Source organism: Bos javanicus, chromosome 25, assembly GCF_032452875.1.
Source record: "Bos javanicus breed banteng chromosome 25, ARS-OSU_banteng_1.0, whole genome shotgun sequence".
NCBI lineage: Eukaryota > Metazoa > Chordata > Mammalia > Artiodactyla > Bovidae > Bos > Bos javanicus.
The window spans coordinates 19,027,792-19,043,048 of NC_083892.1; the positions used below are offsets into that span (position 1 = coordinate 19,027,792).

The following is a 15,257-nucleotide window of genomic DNA, read 5'->3' on the forward strand; positions in this document are numbered from 1 at the left end:
TGCTGGGAGAAATATCAATAACCTCAGATACGCAGATGACACTACCTTTATGGCAGAAAGTGAAGAGGAACTCAAAAGCCTCCTGATGAAAGTGAAAGAGGAGAGCAAAAAAGCTGTCTTAAAACTCAACATTCAAAAATCGAAGATCATGGCATCCAGTTTTATCACTTCATGGCAAATAGATGGGGAAACAAAGAAAACAGTGACACATTTTATTTTCTTGGGCTCCAAAATCACTGCAGATGGTGACTGCTGCCATGAAATTAAAAGATACCGGCTCCTTGGAAGAAAAGTTATGACCAACCTCAACAGCATATTAAAAAGCAGACATACTTTGCTGACAAATGTCTGTATAGTCAAAGCTATGGTTTTTCCAGTAGTCATGTATAGATGTGAGAGTTGGACCATAAAGAAAGCTGAGTGCCGAAGAATTGATGCTTTTGAACTGTGGTGTTGGAGAAGACTCTTGGGAGTCTCTTGGACTGCAAGGTGATCAAACCAGTCAATCCTAAAGGAAATCAATCCTGATTATTCATTGGAAGGACTGATGCTGAAGCTGTAGCTCTAATACTTTGGCCCCTTGATGTAAAGAACTGACTCGTTTGAAAAGACCCTGAGGCTGGGAAAGATTGAAGGCAGGAGGAGAAGGGGACGATGGAGGATGAGATGGTTGAATGGCATCACTGACTTCATGCACATGAGTTTGCGCAAGCTCCAGGAGTTGGTGATGGACAGGGAAGCCTGATGTGCTGCAGTCCATGGGGTCACAAAGAGTCAGACACGACTGAGTGACTGAACTGAACAGTTTCAAACATTGCTGATGGAAATGAAAATCTATACAGTCACTTTGGAAAAGTTTGTTAATTTCTTAAAAAGTTAAATATAAATTGCCATATAATTGAGAAATTCCATTTGTTGATTTATACCTTAGATATGTGAAAGTATATGTCCACACAAAAACTTGTACAATTATGGTAGCAGTATTCATAAAAACAAAATGTGGAGACAATTCAAATGTCTATCAACTGTTGAAAGAATAAAGAAAAGTTGGTGTATTAGTATAGTAGAATGCTATTCAGAAATAAAAGGGAAGGAAATAATGTTACATGCTGTAAAATGCATGCACCTCAAAAATTTATTGGAAGCTACAAAAGGCTATATATTGTATGATTCCATTTACATGAAATACCTACAAATAGCAAATCTGTAGAGACAGAAAACAGATTTGTGGTTTCCTGAGGCTAGGAATGAGAAAGAGGAGTGATTACAAATTAGCATGAGGGATATTTGAGGGGTTACAGATATGTTATAAAACTGGATTATGGTTGTTACCAAACAGAAGTTGGGTCTGCTCACTGTCGGTGTGGCAAAGCCAATCTACTGACACTAGGCTGTGGTGAAGGAAAATGCAGCATTTATTGCAGGGTGCCAAGCAAAAACTTTTACTTAAAAGACCCAAACTCACCAGTGGCTTTCAGGGAAGGGTTTTTAAGGACAATGTGAGGAAAAGGGTCACAGGCTGTGTGACCAGCTCATCCACAGTTCTTGATTGGTTATTGGTGAAGTAACAGGGTGATATTTTGAAAATCTCAGTCATCAACCTTCTGGTTCCAGCTGGTTTGGAGTCTATGTGTTGATGGTCAGCATGTAGTTAACTTTTTCCACCTGGTGAGGGGTTCTGCTGCTGCTGCTGCTAAGTCACTTCAGTCGTGTCCGACTCTGTGTGACCCCATAGACGGCAGCCCACCAGGCTCCTCTGTCCCTGGGATTCTCCAGGCAAGAACACTGGAGTGGGTTGCCATTTCCTTCTCCAATGCGTGAAAGTGAAAAGTGAAAGTGAAGTCGCTTAGTCATGTCTGACCCTTAGTGACCCCATGGACTGCAGCCCACCAGGCTCCTCCGTCCATGGGATTTTCCAGGCAAGAGACTGGAGTGGGGTGCCATTGCCTTCTCCGGGTGAGGGGTTCAGTGTCTGCAAAATAGCTCAAGCATGTTGTTTAGGATATGATCTATCAGCATTAAGGAGGAATTAATGCCCTTGACTTTGTTTTATGGCTAAACAATTATTATTTTGTTTTGCTTGACTTTTTCTTTGTTTCTACCTTTTCTCACTTCTCTGATTAAATTTGCTCTTTAGAACTTGGAAAGAGCCTGAAAGGCTACAGCTTTTCTGCAAACAAGAGGTAGTGGACTGGTAAGGAGAGGGTCTGTCTCTGGCAAGTTCCTACAGGGGCCTGCTTGGTTTCATGGTGACAATTACACAACTTGAAATTTAGTAACAATCATTGAATTTTGCACTTAAAATGGATGAATTTCATAATGTGTAAATTATACCTCAATACAACACTTTAGAAAAATGGACTGCTCCAATGAGCTAGCCTAGTTCTGAGTTGTTTTGAAATTATTTTCTTCATTCTGTGCCTAGATGACCAATATTATATTCAAAACTTGTTAAGAGACAAGAAAAATGTGTCTCTTTTAAGACATTCAAGATGAACACAGCAGTCCTCAATTTTCAATGTCATGGCCATTCCAGAGAGAGAAGGTCTAAGTTCAGTGCCATGAATCTTTCTGGCTGCTTTCCACGGAGGGAGGCTGGAGTGAGCTTTGCCCTGGGCTGACACTGTTCCTTGTCACTGATTAACCAGCTTTATAAGAAGGCTGCTTCACTGACATCCTGTTCCGCCTGGAGAGTGATATTTGGCAAAGCTTCGGAGAGCAGAAAAATGTCCACTCGCTATCATCAAGCTGCTAGTGATAGCTACCTGGAACTTCTGAAAGAGGCTACCAAGAGAGATCTGAATCTTTCTGATGAAGATGGCATGACTCCCACACTCCTAGCAGCCTACCATGGGAACTTGGAAGCCCTAGAAATAATCTGCAGCAGAGGGTAAGTTTAACCCAATGGTTTTGACTGGAAACTATTTATGGGAGGATTTTGTAGACAGGAGCAAGAGGCAGGGAATTAGTGAAAATACTTTGCTCTCATTCTAGTCTGTGTAAAAATTGTCTTTCTAGAGGAAATGAGAAAATTTCCCAGCGATAAATTCTCTTTCCACACTGAGAACTGGCACCATGGGGTGGCTGATCCCTTATGAGCCACATACACAGAAATCCTGAACTCTAAGTCACTATTATTTCCCTTGAGGGTAAGATATTTGAATTCTGTGGCTTTAAAACTCCTTTCCATGACATGTAAATGCTTGACTCTTTAAAAAAGATCAGTGATCTACCTGGTTTTAAGACGTCAAGTATAATTGGAACAAATGATGTGTTGTGTTTTTTTTTTTTTTTCATCTGTGCCATTAAAATTTCGTAGCCTTAAAAAAAAATACTCAATCTAAGTGCAAGCTCATGGTTCTTAGATGAAATTTCTGGCTTTATAAGCTATAAAGGGACCTTCAGCCTATCTTAATTACCACTCTGGCTGTCAAATACATACATGTACATGTACTCTCCCTTCAAGTTCTAAAGCAGATATTAGCTAGCTCCTGTCTCCTACTTGTTGCTGAAGGGGCTAGTCACCATTGACAACTATAACTCCAAGAAGACTAAAGAAAGAAAAAAAGACAATGTGAGTAAAGGAGGCAAGTGAATTTATACATATTAACATATAACGTATGTATTTATTAATACCTATATCTGCTCTGTGTCAGCCATTTTGCTAGATCAACAAGAGAAATATGATTCTTCCCATCTTCATATGGTGATCAGATCCGAGAGAAGAAATGTCATGAATGTGTTATAAAGGGGTAAAGAGAGAACACTAAATAAATAAGACAGGTATCCCAATCTAGGTAGTGAGGGAAGGTTTTCTTGAGCATGTAAACTGGAGTTTGAACTATAAGCAGTTGGCCAGATGAAGGTGGAAGGAAAAGTGTTTCTCCTGAGGAAGAGCACTGTATTCTAGGCCCTGAAGGGGTCAAGTATGGCTGGAGATGGCTTGAGTGGGGAGAGGCCAAGTTGTAAGCGAGGAGACCAGACACAAGAGTCTTGTAGACTCTCTTAAGGAATTGAACTTTTTCCCAAGGACACAGAAAGGCACTGTGGTGGGTTTGCACAGGGGAGCCACCTGGTAGCTTTCTGTTTACAAAATTTTCCTCAGGCAGTCGTATAGCAGTTAAAAAAAATGTTCAGGGACTGTTTTGACGGTTGAGATGAGGGGCGAACTGGATTAGAAAAGTGGCAGTGGGAACAGAGAGATGGGGATAGATGGCAATTTGGATGTAGAATTGGTTATAATTGACCGAACGTTGAGTGGGCAGAAGGAAGAGGAGAATCAAGTTTGAGCTTTGACAGGATGTTGGATGTTGGCATTCTTTGTTGAAGTGAGAGGCACTTTAAGGAGTTAGAAGAACCGAAGGTAGAGAGAGTTCCTGAGTTGAAGACTATAAATGAGGAAGTGAGTGGAGTTGCTGTACTTCATTCCTTTTAACTTCCATTTTCCACGTTTTACAGACATCACCCTCTGCCTCGACCCTTTCAGCTAAACTCTTCCAGATTGTAACCCTGTATCATCTTTCCTCTTCTCCCAAACTTTCTTATATCACCTCTGCAGGAAGTACAAGATGTCAGTTACAATTTCACAACCAGTGCTGAAAACCCTTTCCCATTTTAAGGTCCAATTTAAATGAGAGGGCCTAGATGTTCTCCTTGCTCTCTCTCTCTCTCTTTCTAAGCCTGAAACATTTTCTTATACAAATTGTTCTATGGTCTTTACTTATGACAAAATTAACATAAACTAAGCCCCCCAAATTAAACTATATATATGCACACAGATTATAAAGAATAAAATATCCTGTTATGTCATATATATAGTGTATATAAAATATATATAGAACCCACAAATATATGCACACATATATTAAAATATACATATTATATATAAATAATTGTACATGCCTATTTGTACATATACATGAAATAATATACTAAGTAAACACTTTTTGTGTGGTATGCAGTTTTGTTTTGTTTTGTTTTTTATGACTCAATATATCATAAACATTTTTTCCATGTCAGCATATATTCTTTTACAGTTTAACTTTCAGGAACTTCTTAGTATTCTAGTTAATGAATATAGTATATAAATATATTTCTTAGTCAATCTCTCTTTTGGACAACTAACTTGTTTCCCATGGTTTAAATAGTGCTGTGATAATTATCCTTGTACATAAATCTTTGCTCATATTTTCTTGAGAACAAATTCTTCAAAGTGAAATTTCTGGATCGGTTGGCACATATACCATTTAAAGACTTTTTTGGTGTCTATTGACAAATTGCTTTTCAGAAAGTGAGCACCCATTTCTGTCAACATTGTAGGTTCAAAATGATATATCAATGCACAATGTATTAATGTTCTTTGGTTACTGGCAGGATTGAAAATTTTTTTATATTTTAAAGTCATTGTATTTCCACTTTTGTGAGCTAAGTATTTATAACCTTGCCCTACTTATATATAGGAGTCTTCAACATTTCTCATTGATTTTTTTAAAGTTAGAATATCAGCCTTTTGTCACCGTGTTTCCAAATATTTTCACAAATCATAATTCATATTTTTGACATCAGATATTTAATATCAGTGAAAATATAAATTTAAATATATATATATTAATGTACTTAAGTCTATCAATTTTACTATGTAATTCCAACTTTGAGGTCATGCCTAAATATTGACAGATATTTTCTTTAGTACTTTAGTTTCTTTTTTTATTTTAAATAACTCATATTTTATTTCTTTGATTTAAGATTTGAGAGTGTGATCTAACTATGTCTTCTCCAAATGGCTAGTCATTTGTCCCTAAGCATTTTGTTATATAATCCACTCTTTATGTATTTATTTGGCATGGTAATTTCTCTCAATATAATGTCAAAATCCAGTCCATTGTTTGGTATTTATTAAAAACTGATTATGAGCATGAACATTCTAACCCTGGTTAGTCCTTCCTTCTCGACTCTTGTCTTCTGGATCAGTACTAGTACATCCCAGATTTTTTTCCTTCTCTCCAGAAGCACTTAAGATCTGTTAAGTTGGCCTGGTATAAACTTATAAAAATGTCTTATAAGGGTTTTCACAGGTCACCACCCATTTTGATCATTGCATGTGTGTGCTATTCACTCAGTTGTGGCTGACTTCTTGCGACCCCATAGGCTGTACCCCACCAGGCTCCTGTGTCCATAGAATTCTCCAGGCAAGAATACTGGAGTGAGTTGCCATTTCCTTCTCCAGGGGATCTTCCCAACTCAGGGATCAAAACTGGGTCTCCTGCATGGCACGCAGATTTTGATCATAGCCAATCTTTAAGCACTTGTGTGAGAACAAAATGCCCATTACATTTAAGGGGGCTAAAAAGTAAAACCAAACAAAAATTGAATTTAAATGTTAACCTGTTAATGAGGTCTACTGCAGTCTGATGATTTTAGTGTCTTTCTGTTACTACCTGATTGAACTATGGATCATGTGGCAAGCAATAATATCCAAACTCTTGCTTTGTTAAAAACTGTTTTTCTTCCTTTTTTACTTTTAAAGATGGAAAGCAATAATTACATGTCTTACACTGGGAAGATGGCCTCAGTTATACAGAATTTAATTTTGCTTTGACCCGGAGGTATGGTACGGGGAGGGAGGTGGGAGTGGGGTTCAGGATGGGGAACATGTGTACACCCGTGGCAGATTCATGTTGATGTGTGGCAGAACCAATACAATATTGTAAAGTAATTAGCCTCCAATTAAAATAAATAAATTTAAATTTAAAAAAGTAAATAAAAGTAAACAAGTGAAACATGAGCTTTTCAGCGGTAAGCTCCCCTGATTTTAATGGAAAGATGTTAGAATTCATTCAACATTGTTTAAGAGTGTGACATTCTTCTGAAAAATAAAAATGAATTTAATAAAAAAAAACATGCATAGGTTTTTTAAAGTATTTTTGTTTCATTTTCTAAAATGAAAATAATTTTTTTCCTTTCTGATTCTCAAAGGAATACAAAATTCTTGTAACATTTCATGTCATATTGGAAAATATACTTAATAAATCAAAAATCACATGAATTCTCACAGTCATTAACATTTGGGTATATATTCCTTCAGATGTTTCCCTTTAAGAACATAAACTTAAATGTACCTATGTTCAGCCCTTTTAAAAAGGCAATCACAGTATACAAACTCTTCTGGATTATTCTTCTAATTATTTAATAATACATTATTGACCATCTGCAGTTAAAAGGAGAGATCCATGACATGATTTTCAGTGGCTATATGGTATCCTGCTTTATAGTTTCATTACAATTTATTTAATCAGTTATTTGTTCATGACATTTAATTTGAACCCAGTGTTTGTATAAGATGGAATGAGCATCCTTGATGACCCATCTTTGCACAAGTGTCTGATACTTCCTCAGGATAAATTCCTTAGCAGAATTGTTGATTCAAAGGAGCACTATGTTTTACAGTCTTTTGCACATACTGTGCCAGGAAATTTGAACCACTATGCTTCCTCCTTCACTTCCTCACACTCCTGCCAAAACTGAATATTATTATTCTTTTTATTTGTTGCCTATCTGATAGGCAAACAGATGGTGTATTACTTTCAATTGCATTTATTTGATTACTAATGAGTCTAAATATTCCTTCTTATGTAGAAAAACATTTTTTGAAAAAGTGATTTTTTTTCTCTGAGAACAACACCAGAAAAAATCAAATCAACTTCAAAAGGAGAAATGGAAATGGAACAGATGCTCAGAGTAATTTAATATAAGAAAATTGCCTATTTTGCAATAATAATAAAAATCCAGGTTTACGAATTGTTTCCAAAATGTACTAATCTACTAAAAAGCAAGGACAAAATATGATTACTTAAAGTCTTTTCACTGAGTTTCTCTTTTGGGAATAAAAAAAGGATAGAAAAAAAATCAAATAAAAATTTTATGAATTTAGACCACAGAAACAATATGGCATCAATATTGGATTCAGATCAACAAATGAGGGGGATGAGTTTTTGAATAACTGGACAGGTGTGTGTAATGGTTCTATCAAAAAATGTGAAGGACACCAGAGATTGAAAGACAGAGTGAAGAAGAACTCCCAAATTGTCAATAGAAAAAATTTTAATTTAAGTAGTACATCAATTTGGAAAGTTGTCTGTAAATAGAATTTCTGCAAGTGGAAATAGGTTAAATGTTCCAGGGCAACTCATGAATCAGCTTACTGACAGGTTCATCTTTAAATTTGGAATTTTGTGTTTCTTAAGAAAGGACCAATCTTTAAGGGTCACCTCAGGTTTTCTTCATGTTCTTCCTATTTTTGAAGGATCATTTAAGTTCCCTTGGGTGGGGAAAATTCCACTGTTTTATGACCTGAAGCATGTGGATTTAATCCAACCTCTTAATACTTGTAACATCCTCACCCAAACTCACTCTTCTCAATAATTTCTTTTTTAACTTATCCAATGTAATATCAGGCAAATTTAACCCATATGTTTATATTTGCAGTAATGTCTTAGATGTTTTACAACCTTTCTTTGAAGTCTTTTGAATGTGGTGTTTGGTTAAAATGAATGAAAAGTGAAATTCCATCTTTGAGGGTACTGTGCTTCCCTAAGATACACAACTGTTTTAAGGTTGAAAGAGGTCTGCTTTGATCCAAGACAACTAAATCAGGCAGACTGACTAGACCCCTTTTGAAAAGGGTTGTGCAACAGAACCATGTTATTTAATACTTGCTTTCCTTAGATTCAATTTCATTTTCTCTCCTTCCTCTTTGAACTTATTTCCCTTCCTCTATCTCTGGCCACACTGAGTATATTTCTGGTATCCCAGATATGTAATGTCACCTCTATGTGCATCTGCTTACACTCACTGTTCTCTCTTCTCAGAAGGAAGTTGCCAACTGTCACCTTATGTGGATCCAGCCCACGAGCATGTTTAATTTGGACCTCCTCACTGTAATTTTCTCTTAAAGTTAAGCCAACATTTAAAAATCAAAAAGCTTCACCTGAAATTCTGGATTTCTGGTTTTGTTTGGAAAATGGAAGCTCTGGCAATATTGTGTCTGCTTTTATTCAGGATAGCAATTAGCCACAGCTGAACAATGCCTGTTCTTTTAGATGGAGCTTGAACTTAACTATTCCTTTGTTGGAAAAAAAAAAAAAAAACACGTGGCCCCATTAAGTTACTTACATCACATCTTGGCTTCTTTAGGTTGTGTTTGAGACATCTGCTAGGAGATGTGGAAGATACCATACAAAGGACAAAAGACACAGTGAACCGGTGGGCAAATCAACTGAGTGTTTGGTCTTATTTACCCCTCTGAGAGTTGTTCTTCTTTTTCTTTTTTAAGAGAAAGATTGTGATTGGTGGTAGTGGTGGTGGGGGCAGTGAATGTGTAAGTGCTTTGTAATAAACAAGCATGAAGAAACCAAAGTTTCCCATGGAGGAATTATAATACGAATCTGATTCACTAAATTACAGGACACTGGTTGGGTCACCTTAACTGGCGCAGGTCTTAACCTGCAGTGAACTTAACCTGGGGATCTTGTTAAACTTCAGATTCTGATTCAGGAAGTCTGGGATGAGGTCCAAGATTCTGCATTTCCAACAAACTTGAAGGTGATGTTACTGCTATTGGTCTACGGACCAAACTTTAAATAGCAAGAAACAGAAGGATCACAGTACATTAACATGCCAGTTGCAAGGGCATGAACCTTTTCTCCTGTTTCACCTGCTGCTTACCAGGAATGTTAAAACACCTTCTTAGACTCTCTCTCCTGCCATCCCATGGGGCTAGCCTGGCCAAAGGTTGCAGAGATCCTGATTTTGGAGTCTGGACTAGGGCAAGGGAAGGTGCCCTTTTGTACCTGTATTATCAGAGTTCTCAACAGTGCCTTGGGGGTCAGAGCCATAATTAACAGTAAGTTATTACTTTTCATTTATGCTTGTTTGTAGCTTAAGGCCTCACAGGAGAAGGGCAAGGGGTGGTGATTTAGCCTGGGGCAGGATTCTAGTAGACATTCATTCCACAAATCTTCTTTACCTACCATGTACCCTTAATGCTATCTAATATTGCCCCCAATTCTACCTTAAACCATTGTAGTGTTAGTTGCTCAGTCATGTCTGACTCTGCAACCCCATGGATTATAGCCCACCAGGCTCCTCTATCCATGGAATTCTCCAGGCAAGAATACTGGAGTGGGTAGCCATTCCCTTCTCCAGGGGATCTTCCCAACCCAAGGATCAAACCAGGGTCTCCTGCATTATAGGCAGATTCTTTTATATCTGAGCCATTAGGGAAGCCCAAACCATTTGTTATTACGTGAAAGTAAAGTGAGGAATCAATAGACCCTTTGTACAAATATTAGTCGTATTAGACATTGCTTCCTGCCCAACATCCATTCGTCTTTTCTTTCTTGCTGTTGGAAAACCAGTTTTGTTGTTATTTATTTCCTTACCTGTGACTCAGAGGAGGTAACAGTTATGTGCTGGAACTGTAACTGAGCAAGTGGGTTTGCTGCCCACTGTGCAATGGAAAGACCAAGGCAATGGTCTTTGCAGAGAGAAAATGCTTTATTGAAGGGTGGAAAACAAGGAGACAAGAGGCACTGCTTTAGATTCATCTCCTTGATTGGCTTTTGAATGGGAAATAAGGAAAAAGAGGGGGAGGCTGCTTAGAAACAAATGATGGAAAGTAAGTGTAAGTTTCAATGTAAGTTTCAGGAGTGAAGGCTGGACAGTCCTTCATGCCTCTCATGGGTTACATGTGCAGTTTTAGAGTGAAAGGGCCCAGTCTGTAATATGTAATGGGTTTTCAGCCTGTGATATCCAGAGTGCACGATCAGTCATTCGAGTCCCTCAGGGCATCTGTGTGATGCTCATGCTCAGTTGGAGGGACTTTCTGCAAGTTGTTTCCACATCTGTGATTTCCCTGGTACTCTGTGAAAGAGGTTTGGTGTTCTTGATGTTTCTACCTTATCAACCTTGATCCTTTAAGGTACAGGATGTGGTTTCAGAGCCAGCTCTATCTAACAAGCTCAGGAGAGATGATTGCTAAGGTTTTAGGAAGTCTGAATCAGATAAACAATTCATTATTAAAAATAAAATTATATAAACTTAAATTTAATAAATTATATTAAAAAGGTAATACTCAAAACTTATTGCTTTCTAATTATTTTACCACATTTTACTATTATCTTTGCTCTTAAGATTGTGCACATCTATTGAATATCTATGTGGTGGGAATAATTTCTAATCAATTGCTACTATGTCTCTCTTCCAAATTCTGTGTCCAGTAATGTCATATTAGTGCTTAAAATATGTTGTGGTGGTGCATTTACACCACAGAAATTGGCACATGCTATATAAATCAGTGTTTGATTCTTTCCCTTAATGAGATGGTTGTTAACATTTACCAGCATAGCATGGGGTAATCCTATCTAGGGGAAACATCTAATTGATCTTAGATAAAGAATGTAGCTCTGTTTCCTTTCTTCTAGGTATGTGATCTGATTCTGGCCAAAGAGACATGAAAGTTACTCATTTGGGGAATTTCTTAGAAAGCTTTTTTGCTTCTAAAAATGAGATATAAGGTAGATATGGATTGTTTCTGGCCATGTGATGCCTAAATGTGACATATCTGGGCTTTTGAAGTTATCTTATAACAATGTCAAGGCAAGATTAACTTGCATTTTGTTCTTTAATTTTTTCATTTCTTAGACCTCATCTTCAGAGAAAAAATTAGTATGTGTTGTTTATATTTTCTCTTCTAGAGGGGATCCTAATAGATGTGACATCTGGGGAAATACTCCTTTACATTATGCAGCCTCCAATGGTCATGCCCACTGCGTCTCATTCCTGATCAACTTTGGTGCCAACATCTTTGCTCTGGACAATGACTTACAGTCTCCACTGGATGCTGCTGCCAGCAGAGAGCAGAATGAATGTGTCGCTCTTCTGGATAAGGCTGCCACTGCCCAGAACATCATGAACCCCAAGAAAGTCACCAGGCAGAAGGAGCAGGCTCAGAAGAATGTCAAGAAGCAGATCAAAGAGTGTGAGAGGCTCCAGGAGAAGCACCAAAATAAGATGGCCCGCACATACAGCAAGGAGGAATCTGGGACTCTTTCTTCTTCCAAGGGAACTTTCTCTAGGTCAGTCCTTCCAAATGCTTCTGCTTCTAACACATTTGGGTCACTGTCTAAGGGTATTAAAGATACCCTCAAGCTTAAGTTCAAGAAGAACAAAGATACAGCAGAGCAGTTAGGGAATGAGAGCAGAAGTGGACAGAAGAATGTGATGGAAGTGTTCAGAGAGGATGAGGAAGATGAACTCTCAGGGGACTTCATAGAGAAGCTCCAGTTCTCTGAAAAGGGGGACAGCTGTATGCAACACGAATCCATTCTCAACCGTCCAGGTCTAGGAAATGTTGTTTTTGGAAGGAATAGAATATTCAGCCCTGAAGACATCTCAGACAGCAGGAGGGAGCTGGGGTTTACAATGCCCAGTGAATTGCTTCAGAGACAAGGAGAAGCTGAGGCTGATGAAGAGGGAGAGGAAAACCACCATGAAGATGATCTGCCTTGGGATGAGGATGAAGTGGAATGGGAGGAAGATGTGGTTGATGCTACTCCTTTGGAAGTGTTCTTGCAGTCCCACTACTTGGAAGAATTCCTTCCTATTTTCATGAGAGAGCAGATTGATCTGGAAGCTCTGCTGCTTTGCTCTGATGAGGACCTTCAGAGCATACAAATGCAGCTGGGTCCCAGGAAGAAAGTTCTTAATGCCATAAATAGAAGGAAGCAGGTGCTACAACAGCCTGGGCAGTTGGTTGACACTAACCTCTGATGGAGTGTTGGGTCAATGGGGTGAGTCTATAGAGGTGGGGGTGATGCTGTAGCTTACTGGAGATATTCCAGGCAATACCTACTCTGTACCCAATACCAGACTACTGGATTTCTAGGGTTTTGGAGGTGTCCACCTAAGAGAGAAGCCCAAAATCTACTTTGAGAAATGCTCTGTACCTAAATTCACATAAACCACTCAAGGAGGTAAGAAATGGGAATAAGGAAATGACATTTCTCTTCAATTATCTTTTTGATATTTTTGAATATAGAAAGGATTAAATGGATGACAGAGAATAGAAAAGACTTTATTTCCTAACTTTGAACTTAAAACTATAGTCTCCTATCACACTAGCCTAATTTCTGATCCTTAGCTCCATGACTTTACCTGTTGATGGAAACTAAGATTCCTCCATTGGCCTGTGGCTTGAGCCCAACTTGAATGTGTCTAACCCTAATCAGTAGATGTTTACATGTTTACAAGTAATAGAAATGGGTCTGTAACATTCCTACTTGGGAACACAGAGAATGTCAGGTAGAGAGAGAGATGAAATAGAATGTACGGTACCTGTATGGACTAAATTTTGTCCTTCCAAAATTTCTATGCTTAATTTCTGATCTTGAGTCTAGGGATTCTAATGCCAGTCATGCTGTGAAGAGGTAGACACACTGGTGATGTGCTTGCATTGCCATGTGAAGATAGAGCAAGAAGACAGCTATCTGAAAGCCACAAAAGGAAGCCTCGGGAGAAACCAAACTTTTTATTGCTTTTATCTTGGACTTCCAGCCTCCAGAGCTATAAGAAAATAAAGTTCTGTTGTTTAAGCCACCAGTCTGTGGTATTTTGTTACAGCAGTCCTAGCAGAATAAGATTGTCCTTAAGACAAGAGAGACAGGGAGGAGAAAATAAAAATACAGAAAAGAAGATTAGATGATTTTTAGATGGTTAGATGATTTTTTTCCTAAGTGTAAGTGCCTCCTGAAACCTAAAAAAGGAAAAAGAAATCTAGGTTCTTTGTTGAGAAAATTCAATTGTAAAAGTTGAATTTTTGTATGGTTATTATATACATATCTTATTTACTGTTGTCTATCACCATTTCTGCACATCTGAATACATGTAGGTTCTACAATATAAACTGTCAACACTAACACTGCTGCTGCTATTTGAATGGTAATCTCAAATTCAAGATGAAACCCTACTTGAATAGTAAAGCTTCAATGGATTTTTATAGGCAGACATGCATTAAATGGAATTTACCACTGATTACGTGTATAACATAGAAATAGCTTCAGCATGCTTCCTTATTCACAGCTGTTTGTGTTACTTCAAAAGGAACCATGGAGGATACAAATGCTTGAATCTGATGAACAACTGGCACATTCTTCTTCAATCAATGGACTGAAAGTTGTCCATCACTGAATAAATATGTTACACTATGGGATTATGTTTATAAATATCACATTGCATTGTTCTGGAATAAACTGCAATTGTACATGAAATAATGTACATGAAAGCAATTTTAGAAGGCATTCAAAAAAAGTAGTAGTGTCTGAGTCCTTCTGTATTAGTATTTCATTATTGTAGAGGCCAGGATCCTCTCTCCAAGTAGAGACCAGGATCCTCTCTCCAAATAGACGCCAGAATCTACCTGATGATACACTGCTAGGATATAAGAGAAATATAAGCCACTAGGAGAGTTCTACTGTTATCACAAAGGATGCTTTACAGCAGAGCTTTGTATATCACTGTCAGAGGTTAAAAATAATATAGAAAGCTTGATGATGTATTATAGCAAATGAGAAGTGGCATGGGGGTGGTACAAAGAATTTTGAGCTGGAAACCAGCTTTGGTACTTGGAAGACAGAATAGGAAATAGAAAGGGGAAAAATGAGAAAAGATAGGCCAGCAAAAATGTTACTGGAATTCAGTATTATAGGATTTAGTCTTGCTTCATGGGATTTGATTGTTTCTAATTGGAATTTTTCCATGTTGCCCTACTGGAGAGGTCACAATTTGCTCAGAAATATGGGAAGGGGATGTTTGCCCAGCAGGACTGGAAGCTCTCACCAGGACAATTCCATTGGAGTTTATGTGAATTCTGTGAATTTGAAGAACATGTAGATTTTAAAACCTCACATAAAACTTCAAATTGCTGAATTAAAAAAAGGAAGGTGCAAACATAATCCTTTTATGTAATAACAGTGAATAACATAAAATAGTGAGGCTAGCATGCGTTGTTAGGTATTTTTCCCCCAAATGGTTGCCTTATATTTTTATTAAAGTATTCCAGCTTATAGACTCCATAGGTTCATCTACCTTTCTATGAGTAATTCCTGTTCCACTTAAAGGGTAAATTCTATATCAGTGATTATTGCAAATTTGGTTTAAAGTGTGTGAACCAAACAGAATTAACTTTGGCTCTTATATATGAG

General features: G+C 37.8%; 1 protein-coding gene across 1 annotated transcript; it reads left to right on the plus strand.

Moving 5' to 3' along the window:
• The first annotated feature begins 2,251 nt into the window (after positions 1–2,251).
• Positions 2,252–13,653, plus strand: ANKS4B (ankyrin repeat and sterile alpha motif domain containing 4B). The gene is made up of 2 exons (XM_061401368.1): positions 2,252–2,890; positions 11,754–13,653. Exons 1-2 carry the CDS (start codon positions 2,727–2,729, stop codon positions 12,826–12,828), a joined length of 1,239 nt encoding a protein of 412 aa, XP_061257352.1. The 5' UTR covers positions 2,252–2,726; the 3' UTR covers positions 12,829–13,653.
• The last annotated feature ends 1,604 nt before the right edge of the window (positions 13,654–15,257 follow it).

Bases quoted from the DNA above. Each gene is read 5' to 3' on its own strand.
- ANKS4B (XM_061401368.1), top strand. From the start codon at position 2,727: ATGTCCACTCGCTATCATCAAGCTGCTAGTGATAGCTACCTGGAACTT. The intron at 2,891-11,753 runs GTAAGTTTAACC...TTTCTCTTCTAG, and splicing joins GAAATAATCTGCAGCAGAGG to AGGGGATCCTAATAGATGTG.